The sequence below is a fragment of the Schistocerca americana genome, chromosome 2, assembly GCF_021461395.2.
Source record: "Schistocerca americana isolate TAMUIC-IGC-003095 chromosome 2, iqSchAmer2.1, whole genome shotgun sequence".
Lineage (NCBI taxonomy): Eukaryota > Metazoa > Arthropoda > Insecta > Orthoptera > Acrididae > Schistocerca > Schistocerca americana.
The window spans coordinates 1,097,337,928-1,097,356,228 of record NC_060120.1 but is presented as its reverse complement, the minus strand read 5'-3'; the positions used below and the strand labels follow the sequence as shown (position 1 = coordinate 1,097,356,228).

General features: G+C 38.8%; 1 protein-coding gene across 1 annotated transcript in view; it reads left to right on the top strand.

Annotated features, from left to right (window-relative positions):
- Positions 1-18,301, top strand: part of LOC124594696 (dynein axonemal heavy chain 3) — a 1,186,267-nt gene that overhangs the window by 808,123 nt on the left and 359,843 nt on the right. The window contains exons 47-48 of the mRNA XM_047133063.1: positions 4,990-5,129; positions 12,452-12,466. Of these exons, the coding sequence (XP_046989019.1) occupies positions 4,990-5,129; positions 12,452-12,466 (155 nt within the window). The remainder of the gene's footprint in view (positions 1-4,989; positions 5,130-12,451; positions 12,467-18,301) is intronic.

Sequence of the window (18,301 nt, the reverse complement as noted above, 5' to 3'; positions counted from 1 at the left end):
ATAACTGATGATGGTTGAAGTAGAGAGGATATAAAATGTAGACTGGCAATGGCAAGGAAAGCGTTTCTGAAGAAGAGAAATTTGTTAACATCGAGTATAGATTTAAGTGTCAGGAAGTCATTTCTGAAAGTATTTGCATGGAGTGTAGCCATGTATGGAAGTGAAACATGGACGATAAATAGTTTGGACAAGAAGAGAATAGAAGCTTTCGAAATGTGGTGCTACAGAAGAATGCTGAAGATTATATGGGTAGATCACATAACTAATGAGGAAGTATTGAATAGGATTGGGGAGAAGAGAAGTTTGTGGCGCAACTTGACTAGAAGAAGGGATCGTTTGGTAGGACATGTTCTGAGGCATCAGGGGATCACCAATTTAGTATTGAAGGGCAGCGTGGAGGGTAAAAATCGTAGAAGGAGACCAAGAGATGAATACACTAAGCAGTTTCAGAAGGATGTAGGTTGCAGTAGGTACTGGGAAATGAAGAAGCTTGCACAGAATAGAGTAGCATGGAGAGCTGCATCAAACCAGTTTCAGGACTGAAGACCACAACAACAACAACAACAACCGTTGTTTTATCAAAGACTTTTGTATCAAAGCCAGGCCACACCAAGAGTTGTTAAAAGCTGATGCTAAATTTATCTGGGGTGGTGCTCAACAAGATTCTTTCGATGTGCTGCGAAAATCTCTAACGACTGACCCTGTACTTGGTCTATATGATGAGAGAGCACACACAGATACCAGTGGGTATGGGATCGGTGCTGTTCTGGTACAGATTTCGGATAGAAAAGAGAAGGTTATAGCCTATGCTTCTAGGACATTTACAAAAGCTGAGAGAAACTACTCAACTACAGAAAGAGAATGTCTTGCTGTGATCTGAGCCATGTGTAAATTTCGATAGTATCTCTATTTAAGGCCATTCACAGTTGTTACAGATCATCATTCACTTTGTTGGTTGCAGGTCTTAAGGATTGAACAGGACAACTCGCCAGGTGGGCACTACGTCTTCAAGAGTATGTCATTACCATAGTATACAAAAGTGGAAGAAAATACCAAGATGACGACAGTCTCTCAAGAAACCCCATGCAAAAGCATCAAGACTTTGATGAAGATAGTGACTGTCTCGCTGCACTCCAGGATCTCTCTGCTGAGCAGAAGGACGCCAAGATATCTCAAATTATGCTTGTCCTTAATCGGTCAGAGGATGTGAAAGGACAATTTAAGGTAGTTAATGGATTACTTTGCAAGAAAAACATTGACCCATTTGGAAAGAGGTGGCTACCAGTGATCCCTAAATACATGCACTTAGATGTTCTACAGAAATTCCATGACACACCTGAGGCTGGACATGTAGGGTTTATTAAGACTGGCCAGGTTTATTTAGGAGTGTCCGTCACTATGTGTCACACTGTAGAGTGTGCCAGAGGAGAAAGGCAGTTCCTCATAAACCACCTGACCGTCTCATACCTATTCCACCAGCCAAAATGCCTTTCCAGCGTGTTGGGATTGACCTCCTTGGACGATTTCCAACGTCTGCTAGTGGCAATAGATGGATCATTGTTTTCGCTGATTATCTGACAAGCTATGCCATTACAAAAGCCATGAAAACAGCCGAAGCATCCGAGGTAGCCAAATTCATCGTGGAAGACATTGTATTAAAACATGGTTCCCCAAGGTCGTTAATTACAGATTGAGGGAAAGTTTTTCAATTGAATCTTTTGACAGAGATAAACCATCGGTGCAACGTTCTCATCATATGATGACTGTCTACCATCCGCAAACCAATGGGCTTACTGAACGCCTCAATAAGACCTTGACCAACATGCTATCAATGTTCGTCAATGTAGAACAGGGCAACTGGGATGAGGTGCTACCTTTTGTGACATTTGCCTACAACTCTGCCAAACAAGACACCACCGGATTTACGCCATTTTTCCTGGTGCATTGTTGTAAGGCAACTACGATGATGGACACTGTGTTTCTATTACATCCTGATGATGTTGATGATGTGGACGATGACTACATTGGCCAGGTGTTAACCAAAGCTAAGGAAGTTCGGCAGTTTGCATGATTCCCCACACTCCAGGCTCAAGAAAACGATCGCTGAAGGTATGACACGAGCCACCGCCCTGTTGTGTACAGGCCTGGTGACCTTGTCTGGATCTTCACTCCTGTTCGGAAGGCTGGTCTCTCTGAGAAGCTCCTCAGGCGCTTCTTTGGAACTTGTAATGTTGTAAAACAGTTGTCTGAAGTTACTAATGAAGCTAAAGATTTCGACCCCGACATAAGATGACGAAAGATCAGAGATATGGTCCATGTCCTTCGAGTGAAGCCCTACAAGTATCCTGCCACACAGAGTAAATTCGAAGCCCTGGCAACAGACAACAAGCGGAAAGGTGATGAAGAACGTAACGGCTAGGGAAGTTCTAAGAAGATCACTGCCAGAGCGAGCATCAGACATCGGGAGTCAGAGTATGCAGGACCGATGACTCGTTCCCGGAATAGGAGGACATAACACTGACATGCTGTTCTCTTAAGGAGGGAGCAATGTCACAGAAGAAGCTATTGAATGGAGGGTCATGAGTTCCAAACTCACCTGGACTGCACCATTTTAATTTCTATATTCATTTCGAGTACTTTCCAGAAGTGTCCACAAATGTCAAGACTCGTTGTACCGGAATGTTCTGTGGCTGTATATATACTGTATGTGTTCTGGCCAGAAGCAGTTCACTCCCCGCTCTTTTATGTGCAAGTGCTGAATAAACCTTCGTTAAGTGAAGTTAGTGTTCATCATTCATCTAATCACACCTTCTTTTACGTGAGAATATTTCTGAAATAGTTACTGAGCTGACGGGACCTAATTCCTGGGCGGATTTCAACTTCACAGGTTGGCACTAACATTTTTCAACATGGATTCGCCAGTTATGAGAAATTCATTTTCAGCTACACTTCTAATACTATGATGTCTTTTGTTCTCAAACGTTCCACTTGTCCATTTATATGTAATATTTATGTCTCCTGAGTCTGCACTATGTTTTAATTCACATGATGTGAAATGCTCGTCTTGCAGGGAGCTCATATTTGTATCCCTCTGCAAGTGCCGTACTTCCTTGTTTGCATCGATCATTTTTTGGGATTTGTTTGAGTCACAGATCCACATATTCAATTCTAGGCCTCAATATTTCTGATTGTCATTTTATTGCTTCACAGGATGCCTCATTACCGTTTTGAAACAAGGTTTGTATCACTCCGCATCCACAGATTTTCGTTGTTTCTGGCGATGTATTTCCTGCAGTCACAGTCTTTTTGGCACTTAAGTTCGCTGTTTTCATTTTGTAATGCTAACAAGTCACCCTTGAGGGATTCAATTTCTTTCTGCAGCACTTGAATAACAGTTTCTTTTGCAATCGCTTCACTTTGGAGATCAGCCTTTTCTTCACTTAAATAGGTCCGTAAACAGTCCTGGCAGCACCTCAAAAAAATCATCATTTATGAATTTTAGGCTCACTCTTGCACACTTTCCATGTAGCCAGAAGTGACACTTTACACAAAGAATTCCTTTTACAACACGTTTTTTACATTCCTTGCACGCTGCACTGCTAAACGTTTGCTTTTTTGAGAGATCTGCACCATTACACTGACCTATTGGCATCAGTGTGATTAAAAAAAGAAATTAAATTGAAATTATACATAAAATTAACTGAAACACATGAACAAAGATTTCAAGTGGAGAAGGAATGATAGGAAGAAAAATGAAGGCAAATGCAGACGTTGTTATTATGGTTAAAATCATGTGACAAAGGAATGGAATTAAACAATTACATTTAAATCAATTAACTGAATAAAAATGATGATCAAAGTCATTTCGGTTTCCCCCTAGCTGTGCACTTAGTCAAGATTGGATGGACTGAAAATGTTCATGGGCTTGACGCTCGTCATGGATTGTAAAGCTGAAACCATCAAGAGAGTTGGAAAATGATGATGTGGACACCTCTGGTAGCACCTGTATGCCTAATTCAACATCTGGTCGAGGGCTGTACGATTCAGCATAATTATGTGACAATTCGAGGATATCTCATTTACAGAAGGCTGCCACCTTCGATGAGGTCCAAACCCATACCCTGCTGCATGTGAAGCTGTTATCTCCACTACACCACACAACCATTCTCTTTTGTGCAACTTTTTAATGCTATCAGGTATCACACAAAATTCAAATTCCGCCCCCCCCCCTCCCCCCTCAATTACTCATAAATGAGGGCCCACCAGGGTGAATGGCTGCAGTGTGTGACACTGAAATCTGCAGCAATTTGGGGAAGGATTGCACTTGTGTCATGTCAAATGATTCTCTTCAGTCATTGTTTGTCCCATTATTGCATGATCTTTTTCCGGCCAGAGCGATGTGGAAGATCTGATGTTTTACCAGATTCCTGATATTCAAGGTACACTCTCAAATGGTCATATGGGAAAATCCCCACTTCATCACTATGTCCCATCACTTGTGCACCAGCTATAACACCACATTCAAACTCACTTAACGTTGATAACCTGCCACTGTAGCAGCAGTAACCAATATAACAACGCCAGACACTTGCTGTCTTGTATAAAAGTTGCCGACCGTAGCACCAATTTCTGCCTATTTACGTATCTCTGTATTTGAATATGCATGCGTATACCGGTCTCTTTGGTGCTTCAGTGTCGAATTCATATTTTTACTGTCGACTGTGGTTACAGCTTAATACAGAAATGGCAAAACAGTGCCACTGAAGGTACTGTGCACTACCAATGGTTGTCAGAGTTACAAATATTGAAGAAAATGTACCTGCCTTCCCTCCAGCCAAGAAATTACAGTGTACATCTAATATTTCATTCATGTCTAGAAATCTAGTTAACTTTCATGTATTTCACTTTTTGATCATTCTATAGCATCTATTTGCAACTCTTCCGAATTATACTTGTTAATTTCTGATTGACGCATTGTATTTTCTACAGGTGGACTTGGTGGTGAGAAAAACAGGTGGAGTGACACTGCCAAATATCTTAACTCACTTCTTTCAAATGTTGTGGGGGATGTTCTGCTATCAGCAGGAACTGTTGCATACCTTGGTCCCTTCACTGTTGATTTCAGACAGGTAATAACAACTGATGGTCTATGTGAAAACACTATCACAGTTACAAAAATTAACTGAAATCCAATGAGAATAATTTCATGTGTAGCAACATACTGTACTCTCATTTCTCACCTTCAGGCTGCAGGCATTGGCGATGAAATCAGAGTAAACAAGTAAAATATTATTTTTTCTCATTTGGTACCATTGAAACATTTATATATTTTTGTAATTATTTTTATGGAACTTGCACACATTTGGAAGCTAGATATACACCATCACAGTATTACAATAAATTACTGAAGCAACTGAATGATCTTGTGGTGAAGCAACTGGACCTGAGGAGACGTACATGTATGTTCTATTTGAGAGGCAGTAGACATAAAATACTATGGCAATAACATATGAATTGGACATAAATATTTACAAGCATAATGCTAAAAAGTAACTATCTAGTAAAAGTGATACATAACATCACATGTGTTTCAGTGTACTTACAGTGTCCCTTTGGTGTGTACCAACATATCAAAAGATAACTAATCAGTTCAAGTAACCTTTTGCTGTGATTTCTGTGTTGAATATTGGTTTTCTTGTCCAGAATTCTACTTTCCCAGGCATTTGCTGTTAGCAGAGGTATTCACATGGGCTGCTGCTTCTGAATCGCGAAAGCAAAGAGCACTTCTTGGCAGGATTATCAAATATTCTTGTTGTTGTGATTAAACCTCTTCAGTGTTGCTTTAATTACTCCAACTAAAGCATATTACTGGTGCTTATGCATCTAGTATAATCAAAATCAGACCCTTTGGTTACAGTGGTCTTGATGATGCAACACATAAGAAAATCAAGAGTAGCTGCCTTATTACAGAACCTTTACTGCTTTGTGAAATTTTGTTGTCAACAGTCTTAGTTCAAAATCTACAGTAACGTTCATAAACATAATACCAGAAGAAGAAATGACTTACATTATCCTTCGTTGAACCTTGGTGTAGTACAGAAAGAAGTGATGTGTTCTGCCATAAAAATCTTTGACCTTCTACCAATTGATGTAAAGAATTTAATTGGTAACAGAATAATCCAGAATTTAAACTATGAAACATTTACAGAGACAGATGTAGACTCCAATCATAATTTATTGGTTACAGATGCGATTCAAATTTAATAATTTATTCATTCATCATGCTCTGTGGAGCCTGTGTAGGAAGTTAACATGTTGCTATGGTCTTCAGTCCAAAGACTGGTTTAATGGATCTCTCCATTCTGCTCTACCCTGTGCAGGCCTCTTCATCTCCATGTAACTACTGCAACCTACGTCCTTCTGAATCTGCTTTCTGTATTCATCTCTTGACTTCTATATATGATTTTTACCCCCACACTTCCTTCCAGTACTAAGCTCTCGATCCCTTAATGTCTCAGAATATGTCCTACCAACTGTTCTCTTCTTCTAGCCAGCTTGTGTCACAAATTCCTCTTCTCCCCAATTCTATTCAGTACCTCCTCATTAGTTACATGATCTATCCATCTAATCTTCAGCATTCTTCTGTAGCACCACATTTCACAAATTTCTGTTCTCTTCTTGTCCAAACTATTTATCGTCCATGTTTCACTTCCATACATGGCTACACTCCAGTCTGACTGACATATCACTGACAAAACTGTGTGCTTGCTAGTTGCAGACATTGAATATACTGCATTAATAACGTAGGCCCTGTGACAAGAGTTTTGTGAGTGGGCTGATGTTTGTTCTGTTGCAAACATATGGATTGCACATGTCCTTTCCTACCACAGGCATAGCACTGAGCCTGTCAGGAGGGGCAGTCTTGGCATTTGTGCCATGTATAACAGTGATGGCTAGACTTAATTCTGTTCGCCTGCGCAGCTGCCTGTTTAGTGAACTGCTGTCATGGCATGGACAGGTGTTGTGTACCCGGCATGGCTAGTGCACGCCACCAGTGAGGAATGGGACGATCACAACTAAGGGACTCAACCCAACAAACAGCTGGCTGCTCAAATGTAAGAGCCAACAGGGCACTGGAATCATACTGGTCTAGTATTTGCACTACCTGCTGAAGTGATGGATCGGACTCTCTTAAAATCTGTTCTCTGATTTTGAAATCAGGCACATTGCACATGATCATATCATGCAACATTACATCTGAATATAAAGAACTGCAAGCAAGACCAATTTTGGGAAGAACTCGAGGACGCTATTTGCGAGATTCCAGAGCAGTATACAGTCATATTATTGGGTGATTTTAATGCCGAGTTAGGAAAAGAATGGAAGTATAAATATATAGTGGGGGAATACCCATCTCACATGCGCACTAACAGGAATGGAGAATTACTTTTGGGATTCTGTAAAGCATTTAACCTAGTAATGAAATTAGTAGCCTTTAAGCATCTAGCAAGAAAACAGTAGACATAGACTTCACCCAATAAACTCCTAGGAGAGTTTCAAGTAGATCATGTGGCCATTTGAAGAAAGTCCTGTAGAGAAGTCCAGAATGTGAGAGTGTTAAGAGGGGCAAACGTGGAATCAGACCACTACCTCTCAAAATTAAAGTTCTAAATTCTACCTAGGAATACAAGAAAGTCTCAAACTCCCAAACTTACCAAGTTTGACGCGGAAAAACTGAAAACCTGCAATATGCTTACAAAGAGAATGTAAAAGCTTGATCATGAATGCAACAACTGGGACCACCTAAGGGACAAATTAGTAAAAGCCGCAACAGAAGTTTCCCCATTAAAGAAACAGAAGAAACATGAATGGTGGACAAGTACCTGCGACCAAGTGATCACAAAGAGACATGCAGCTTGGCTAATATGGAGCTCACAGAAGTCTGAAACAAATAAGGAGAAGTTCATAGAATAGCACCGGCTAACGGCCAAAACCATCAGGCAGGTTAAGCATCAGTACACTCAGGACCAATTGACTTAATTAGATGAAGATTTAAAGAAGAATAACACTATAAACATTTACCAAACTTTCATGCGAAACCTTAGAAGCTATGCCCCACCCAGTTTTCACTTCAGTGGACCAGATGTAAACATAGCCTATAATGACAAAGACAACTGCTGCATATTGGCCACATATTTTGAGAATCTCCTCAACTGTGAGTCCCCTAGAACCTCCTTTATCTATCAAGACAGTCCCAGCCAACCAAACACTCGCCTTCCAACAGAAGAAGAAGAAGAAAAAGTGAAAAACATCATACAGTCCCTGAAGAATAACAAAGCACGAGGAGAAGATGCTATAGTTGCAGAGCTATAGCAGCAGGCTGGAGACAAAGCAATCAGCAAGTTGACCGACATCCTACAGAACATTTGGGATACTGAGAAGTTACCAGATGACTGGACATCTTCTCTGATCCACCCCTTACACTAGAAGGGTGATTCGACTGACTTCAACAATTATAGAGGCATCTTCATTCGCCTATAAGATATTATCTAAGGCATTATTGAACAGAGCCGAACCTCAATTGGACCAAAACTTGGAGATTATCAGGGTGGTTTTAGAAAAGGATGTTCCTGTGCTGAACAGATCCTTAGCTTGAAGTCGGTATTAAGTCAAATTTAACTAGCAAATAAACAGTACTTTTGTTGACATCAAGAAAGCATACAATTCAATCAACAGACATCAGCATCAAATCCTTCAAAGTCAAAGAAAACTATCAGCATGGCTTTGACATTTGAACTGATCCATCATGCTTTTTTTTTTTTTGGTCATGGAGAACCCTTCCTGGCCCATCATGAAGATTGACCCTTAGTCTGAACATCATAACTCACACACATGTCTCATCACCGACAGCCAGTCTTCGAGTGGCCCACACAGTTTCCTTGATGTTCCTGACATGAACTTTGGCAGTAGATGTCGAAGAGTGTGCTGAATGAGTCATCTTTAACTTCCGTATGGCCATTTTTAAACTGTGTGAACCATTCATAAAACTGAGTACAGCTTAAGCACTCATCAACATAGGCTTCCCACATCATATGGTGTGTCTCTAAAAGTTTTATCGAGTTTCTTGCAAAATTTAATGGAGGCGCTTTGCTCCTCTTGTTCTGCCATCTCAAGATTCACATACTGTGCCACACAATGTTCTACTCAATACAGCAGTGAACAATAACTAACAGACATAAACAATGAAACTTCCAGCAGTTTTAATCACAGGTATGTGTCAGGATGCTAACAGCATTTCACTCCAACATGCCATTGGTGCAAAACTACAAATGTTTCAGAATTTTTTTAACATACCTCTTACAAGCTTCAAGTGTTAATCAAAATAATCTTCAGGAAACATACCCTATAATCTGAAATGGCTCTGAATACATATTCTGGATTAACTACAGCATTTTACTTATATTTATCTTTACATTTTCTTTTCCTTCTGGCTGGTAGTTACAACTCCAGTTGATAAATTCAGAAAAATTGGAGTGCACGAGTTGCAAAAATGGTTTTTGCACTTATCTCTCCCAAAAAGCAAACTCGACTCTACTCTGCTGCATCTGTCTATCCCAAGCTGTGCAGCAGCAAAGAGTAACTAGTGTTTCATGGAGTAACTTACTTCACTTGTAGGGAAAAATAACTTTGGTCCACTACACACAGCTGTCATGCTGATTCTTTAATGTTCACATATAATTTGGTCTGTGCTTCGACATGTAGGCTCTTTTCCATGTACTCCCACTCACTGTAATATACTTATGAAATTTGTGATCCAGTTCAAAAATAACAGTGAAGTGTATATCTACAAGACTACAAGAAAGGATGATCTTTACCATTCTGGGTTAAATGTGACTTTAGCACAGAAAGGGGTGAATTATGCTCCTACAAAAACATTTGGTCATTTGCCAAATAGCTTTAAAAGTCTGACAGATAGCCAACTAACTTTTAAAAACAAATTAAAAGAATTTCTGAATGACAACTCCTTCAACTCAATAGATGAATTTTTAGATTGAAGTAGCAATTGAAAGAAAAGTTACTTTGTGTATAGAAAACTTATGTTCAAGTGACACGTTCCACATAGTTACATAATGTCGTATTCATGGTCTATGGAACAGGTATTAATGCAATGTAAAGTGGATTAGCTCCCCCATGGGAGTGAAGTTTTAGTGACCTAGCACTTGGCTATCACTTCATGCATTTGGTTCATGTTTGTAATTACTTTCAAAGGTTCATTTATTTATGTCACTGAATTAAACATTGTCCATTGCGGTGTCTAAAATAGTTCTTTTTTGCGTTCTGTGTTGATTGTAACATTCCTAATTATATTGCCATTCATTAGACTGAATATTTGGAAGTAGCTTGTTTCTTCTTTCCCATTAGCTCCTGCCCCCAGGGACTGGTTACACTGAACCACCAGCCTACTCATTCATTAGCTTTTTCCTAAGGAAAACCCTGAAACTAGGCTGGTTAGTCTTGGTTTACAATGTAATGGCCAAGACTGATCAGCTCCAACAGAATTTTTCCAATATATCACCTGTTACATTCATCATTTATGTGGTTAGTATTGAAATTGCAAAAAATAATACTAAATTACACACAAGAAATTATACAAAATTAATACTACTTAAATTAGAGGACCGAAACTTAAATAGTGGCAACTATTTATTCATAACCAATACAAAAGAATTACATGTTTGCAGCTGTTACTGTCCTTTAGAGTAGTCACCAGCATTGTGTAGAACCCATTGCCAGTGATGTGGAAGGTGTAGTATACCGTTAGCAGAGCCTGCTCTGTTGATGGTGCGAATGGTGCGGTCTACTGCCTGTCGAATCTCTGGAACAGTTCTGAAGCAAATGCCATGAGGTAGTTCCTTCATCTTCGTAGTCAAATCAAAGTCACCAGAACTTAAGTCCGGGGAGTGATGGGTGGGTTGCGCAGAAAGCGTTGCCGCTTCTTTCACAAAGCTGGTCACAGGTGATGCTCCAGAAACAAACACTAATACGACTTAAGTCTTTGTGACTTTGATTTGATTCTGAAGATGAAGGAACCACTTCACAGCATTTGCTTCAGAACTGTACAAGATATTCGACAGGCAGTAGGCTGCTCCATTCCCACCATCAACAGAACAGGCTCTGCTAATGGTATACTATGCCTTCCACATCGCTGATAATGGGCTCTACACATTGCTGTTGACTGCTTAGAAGGACAGTAACAGGTGCAAACATGTAACTCTTTTGTATCAGTTGTGAATAAATAGTTGCTACCATTTAAGTTCCAACCCTTTTATATACATAATAATAGTGTCTCTAGTGTGGTTTTTGACCCAAAGTTTCTGGTTGAATCAAAAATGTCATAATACAATCAAAATAGTCATTTGAAATCTTCAATCTTGGAACATGTGGTGATGTATCAATGTTGATGTGATGTCAGGTAGAGAAGAGACCAGTATGAGGTAAGGGTGTGTAGGCCTGCAGGGACTGGTGTGGCATGGAGCTGTGTGTCACACCAACAGCAGTGGTATGGATTACGTGCAACATAATTTCAAAACTGTATGTGGGTTTCATCATTCTAAGGCTGAAAGACAAATTATTATGTTGCATCACAGGTTGATCATTTTATGAACCAGCAGATTTGGGTTGGTTGTCAGGTTCTCTCACATATCTACATTAATTCTTCTTTCTTGTATGTTATTGTTCTCCTTTTATCAAATCTCCACTGAAAACTGTATTCTTCATAGTGGACTGATATTTTTGTGCACTTATCTTTTGTTAGGTGCTATTCCTATTACCTTTCAAATTACATACTTTAACCACTTGCCATTCACCCCGTGCATATTCCAATTAAGAGGTGTCATCTCACTGTTTTTTGTTGCTCATTATTTGTTGTCACTCTATTTCATTCACATTTTTGTACATTGTTATTCCTTTATCTGCTTCTCTGCACTTCTTCTTCAGTACCTTTTCATCTCCTAATCATGGTACTTCTTCAGATCTTGATGCAGGTTGAGACCTATTATTCATCAACTTCTGGGATATGCTGATATGCTCCAGGATGTGGAATTCTTAGTATCTCAAAAGGCTCAGAAACAGTAGTTTCCACTTCTTTTTAAGTCTATGCAATAATGAAGAGCAAGAATGTATTCATGAAAGTATTCTTTCCACAATTCTAAACTGCTGTGGGCCAATATGTTCCTTATTATATTCTATATTCCTCTTTATATCTGTATCTGTCATGTTGATCAGAGCTTGCTTAATTTTTTATTCCTGAGAAATCCCATCATCTTCTGCTTACGATATATGTTTTATCCATTCATTCTTTTTCTTCCTCCCAAACATCAGTTGTGCCAAGGTGAACTGTGCCATGGTAGGGGGCATATGGTTCATTATTTCTTCAAAATTCTTTGAATAGTCTATCAAAAAGTCTGTTTTTTTGTGACAGTAGATCTGCATAAATCTGGTGAGCTCTCTAAATATTCTTTCCTATGGACTGGCTTCTAACTGGTAATGAGCAGTAGGTATTTTTGTAACCTTGTGATGTGCCCCAGTTGTCCTGTACTGCGACATGTAGAGTTTGAGGTGTTATCAGATAAAATGACTCATGATTTTCCCACATGCAGAATATTCAAAAGATGATTAGAGGTGGGCCTGCTGGTCACAGTTTTAAGTGGATATACTCATAGGCATTTTGAAAATAAATCAAAAAGTGTGACCACAAACATAGACACACAGAATATTGTGTAGTTTCTTTGGAATAATTGAGTTAGCAGTCCCTTGATACCCTGATTATTAAGTTTTTCCTTTCAACATATTATGCACTACTTCAAAATTTGCTGCTCAATTCTTCTTGGATTGTGAAAATAACAATACATTTTTAACCTACTGCCACCTTTCAGAACTGCAAAATGTTCCCAAGTCTAATGGGTGTGCCATATAAAACTCTCTTCATGTTCAGTTGTTAGAACTATCACTTTTTCTATGAAAAAGTACCACATTGTCTATTTCGTAACATTTTATTTTACTTACTGGAGACCATTTCAGATGGGAATAGGCCATTTCAGATCCAAATCCTGTAATTTTGACATTTCTCTAAATAATTCTAAATAGTAACTCTGGCACACTATCTTTCACTGGTAGTACAGGAAATTCTGTCATATTTTTCTTCCAAGGTTCTAAATCTTATGTTGATGAAGACAAAGCATCTGCAATGATGTCTTCTTTGCCACTTATATGGATAATGCGAAAGTTGTATTCTTGTTAGGTGAGAGTCCATCTAACAAATTCAGCTGTAACAACATACATGTTTGTAAAAACCTCAGGGCTTAATGGTATGTATACAACAGTGTTTTCACTCTCTACAAGTAGTAATTAAATTTTCGAAATGCCTAGACAATGCCCAATGTTTCTTCACAGTTTATACGACCTGGGACCACTGAGAGATCTGGGAGTAACCTGGGAATTTTTTCATCCAGGAGAAAACTGCGAAAAACCCAGGAATTTTTTAGTAATCTGTGAATTTCTCATTGTTTTAGTTTTCAGTTAAATTTTTGTAGTTTTGACTGGTAAGCACCAATACTCTAACAAAGGATATTACTGTATCCTCCTATTGCAGAATAATACTGCAGCAATAAAACATGAATAAAAGAAAAAAATAAAACTTAAGTTACAAAGGAAATGCACCGTACACAGCAATGAAACACAGTACTCATACAAGCATCTGCCAATAGCAAAATGTGTCAAAGGCTTTAGGAAGATTATGCAATTCTTCATAACAACAAATTACCTCCGATGAGTGTGGCGTCACAATTGTTTACCTTAGATTCATTTGAGCAGTTGTGTACAGGCTCTTCTGCATGGGCTGTTGAGTCGTGTATGAGTAGTACCTTCTCCTGCTTCTGGATACTGAAGTGTGCCTGTTAGCTGTACAAGCAGTAGAAGCAAACAGCCAGATGCTACCTGGAAAAATTTTATTATCACGCCCAAGCTGCCAGATTACTTCATGTATTATATTCTGTCGTGTTATAAATATGACCATTTATGCAAAAACAGCCATGTTAATTTGATGTATTTTACAATGGCTGCAATATTAGAAGGGCCTCTATCGTTTTTTCTAGCACACAGTGACAAAATAGATGCAAATGAATCGAGAAACCACACCAGTCTTGGGTACTATTTGTACTAACAGCTTTTTCATTATTAGATAATGACATTTTGATTTTTCATGTAGCAAAACATTTGACGAACTTCGATGAGGTAATAGACTCTTTTGCAGAAAGGAAAGCACACCATCTAAAGCTATAGCAAGATAGACAGAAATAAGACAGAAATAATTGCTCAGACCTAAGGCTTGAAGAAATGTATAGTGTCTTGCTTGTTTCTTGTCTTTACTGGTTTTATGTATCCTATATTGAATTTTATGTCATGCAAAACAGCAAGTTATTAGCTAATAGGCGATAAATAGTCCAAATTTTGTGAAGAGTCATTGCCCTGCCAGTTACGCATAATCCCATCCAGTATTAATTGTGAGGGTTTTTTTATATATTTTTTTTTAAATAGAAAAAAAGAGGGGTAGGATGTCAAACCTCTCCTGAATATAGTTTGATGGCATCAATTACAAAATATACATGTTTCAATTCCACAAAACAAAATACAGTGACGTGCAGTAGGATAATACTGTGTGAAGAGGCATGGCACTGCACTTTGGCACAGCTACAACCAAATAACATGTCTTACATATCCTCGAACATATATGTTTCATGTATCAGACTCTTCAGAAACATGTGTGCTAGAAAATGAACATATTCTTGAAAAGTCCTATCTCAAACACTCGCAGGAGGGGGGGCACACTATCTAGTATTGCCCCGGTTCAGAAATATCGTAAACGTGTGGCTGATGCGCAGAGCAATCTGAGGTGTGTTGGAGAGGTGGGTAGTCTCCATGACACCCGTGTTTCCGTTTAGTAATTTTGCTGCTTCCTCTTCCTTTACTGCTCTCGCATCAAATAAAACAGAATAGATTTCTGTGGTCAGTAGCTATCAAGTGAATTAAAATACACTCACTTAATTATGGAAGGCTAAAATGTGTTTTTAGCATTAATCATCTTGCAAAACGATGAAGGTTTTTTTTTTTTTTTTATTTGCTACAGAAATTTGGCTTTTCTTACACTTTTCTTTATTTGAAACGAAGCGTTTAATTCCACACTATTAGCTATTTCAACTGTTTGCAGCATTTGAAGTGTACATTTTCATGTTCTAGTAAGTATGGCATTATGCCATAATAAAGAACCAAACATGAGATAATACAATACTGGTACTCCAAGAAAATTTACGTCCCAAAAAGCACACTGAAAAGTTTATTATCAGGTCGAGGCCTTCTTCATAGGGAGTCTGGACATATGAGTGTGCACTTTAAGCCGGATCACACGTTTTAGTATGGTTCATGAAATTCTGATGCTCTTCGAGTATCCATTGATGTCTTGCATCTTTTATGTCATAATGTAAGATCTTTTAATGTTTTACACCTACGAACATTAGGAGTTTCCTATGTCATCATAGCTGCACAAGCACTGTTATTCCTGCTATCTGGCACTTTCTGGCAGCTGCTGGAACAAACCTGTTTGTAACAGATTGTGGGTAAATATTTCAAATGGTGATTTGAAAAGCTTTATTGTCAAAGTAAGTTTCTTTTTATGCAGTATGAACTATATGTGAGAATGTACGATGTATTTCTTAAATCACAGAGCATTTGACTCTCATTTAAAAATCAATTCTTTGATGATTAGCCAGTTAGAAGAATTTCGAGCCCAGAAGATCAGACATTTATGTTGTTTACTGGCACATTTGTGTGTTGCTGTTGTTGTTGTGGTCTTCAGTCTTGAGACTGTTTTGATGCAGCTCTCCATGCTACTCTATTCTGTGCAAGCTGCTTCATCTCCCAGTACGTACTGCAGCATATGTCCTTCTGAATCTGCTTAGTGTATTCATCTCTTGGCCTCCCTCTATGATTTTTACCCTACACGCTGCCCTCCAATGCTAAATTAGTGATCCCTTGATGCCTCAGAACATGTCCTACCAACTGATCCCATCTTCTAGTCAAGTTGTGCCACAAACTCCTCTCCTCCCCAATTCTATTCAATACCTCCTCATTAGTTATACTATCTACCCATCTAATCTTCAGCATTCTTCTGTAGCACCACATTTCGAAAGCTTCTATTCTCTTCTTGTCCAAACTATTTATTGTCTGTGTTTCATTTCGATACATGGCTACACTCCATACAAATACTTTCAGAAAGGACTTCCTGACACTTAAATCTATACTCGATATTAACAAATTTCTCTTCTTCAGAAACACTTTCCTTTCCATTGCCAGTCTACATTTTATACCCTCTCTACTTCAACCATCATCAGTTATTTTGCTCCCCAAATAGCAGAACTCATTTACTACTTTAAGTGTCTCATTTCCTAATCTAATTCCCTCAACATCACCCAACTTAATTCGACTACATTCCATTGTCCTTGTTTTGCTTTTGTTGATGTTCATCTTATACCCTCCTTTCAAGACACTGTCCATTCCGTTCAACTGCTCTTCCAAGTCCTCTGCTGTCTCTGACAGAATTACAATGTCATCGGCGAACCTCAAAGTTTTTATTTCTTCTCCATGGATTTTAATACCTACTCCAAACTTTTCTTTTGTTTCCTTTAATGATTGCTCAATATACAGATTGAATAGCATCGGGGAGAGCCTACAACCCTGTCTCAGTCCCTTTCCAACCACTGCTTCCCTTTCTTGACCCTCAACTGTTATAACTGCCATCTGGTTTCTGTACAAATTGTAAATAGCTATTCGCTCCCTGTATTTTACCCCTGCCACCTTCAGAATTTGAATTTTCACATCTGTCGACAGCTGCTTTCTTTGGGATTGGAATTATTATATTCTTCTAGAAGTCTGAGGTAATTTCGCCTGTCTCATTCATCTTGCTCACCAGATGGTAGAGTTTTGTCAGGACTGGCTCTCCCAACGCTATCAGTAGTTCTAATGGAATGTTGTCAACTCCCGGGGCCTTGTTTCGCCTTAGGTCTGTCAGTGCTCTGTCGAACTCTTCACGCAGTATTGTATCTCCCATTTCATATTCATCTACATCCTCTTCCATTTCCATAATATTGTCCAAAACTACATCAACCTTGTATAGACCCTCTATATACTCCTTCCACCTTTCTGCTTTCACGTCTTTGCTTAGAACTGGGTTTCCATCTGAGCTCTTGATATTCATACAAGTGGTTCTCTTTTCTCCAAAGGTCTCTTTAATTTTTCTGTAGGCAGTATCTATCTTACCCCTAGTGAGGTAAGCCTCTACATCCTTACATTTGTCCTCTAGCAATCCCTGCTTAGCCATTTTGCACTTCCTGTCGATCTCATTTTTGAGACGTTTGTATTCCTTTTTGCCTGCGTCATTTACGGCATTTTTATATTTTCTCCTTTCATCAGTTAAATTCAATATCTCTTCTGTTACCTAATGATTTCTACTAGCCGTCGCCTTTTTACCAACTTGATCCTCTGCTACCTTCACTGTTTCATCTCTCAAAGCTACCCGTTCTTCTTCTACTATATTTCTTTCCACCATTCCTGTCAATCGTTCCCTAATGCTCTCCCTGAAGCTGTGTACAACCTCTGGTTCTTACAATTTATCCAGGTTCCATCTCTTCAATTTCCTCCCTTTTTGCAGTTTCCTCAGTTTTAATTTACAGTTCATAACCAATAGATTGTGGTCAGAGTCCACATCTGCCCCTGGAAATGTCTTACAATTTAAAAACTGGTCTCTGAATCTCTGTCTTACCATTATATATTCTATCTGATACCTTCCAGTATCTCTAGGCTTCTTCCGTGTACACAACCTTCTTTCATGATTCTTGAACCAAGTGTTAGCTATGATTAAGTTATGCTGTGTGCAAAATTCTATGAGGTGGCTTCCTCTTTCATTTCTTCCCCCCATTCCATATTTACCTACTACGTTTCCTTCTCTTCCTTTTCCTACTATCAAATACCAGTCACCCATGACTATTAAAGTTTTGTCTCCCTTCACTATCTGAATAATTTCTTTTATCTCCTCATACATTTCTTCAATTTCTTCGTGTGTGTTTTTAACCAAGAAATACGGATTTTTTTTTCCTTGTCCATATATACACCTTATCCTTGTACTGCAGCAGTGTATATCTGTGATAATGTATGATTGGGAAATGCAACTGAACGAAACTTTATTTTCTCC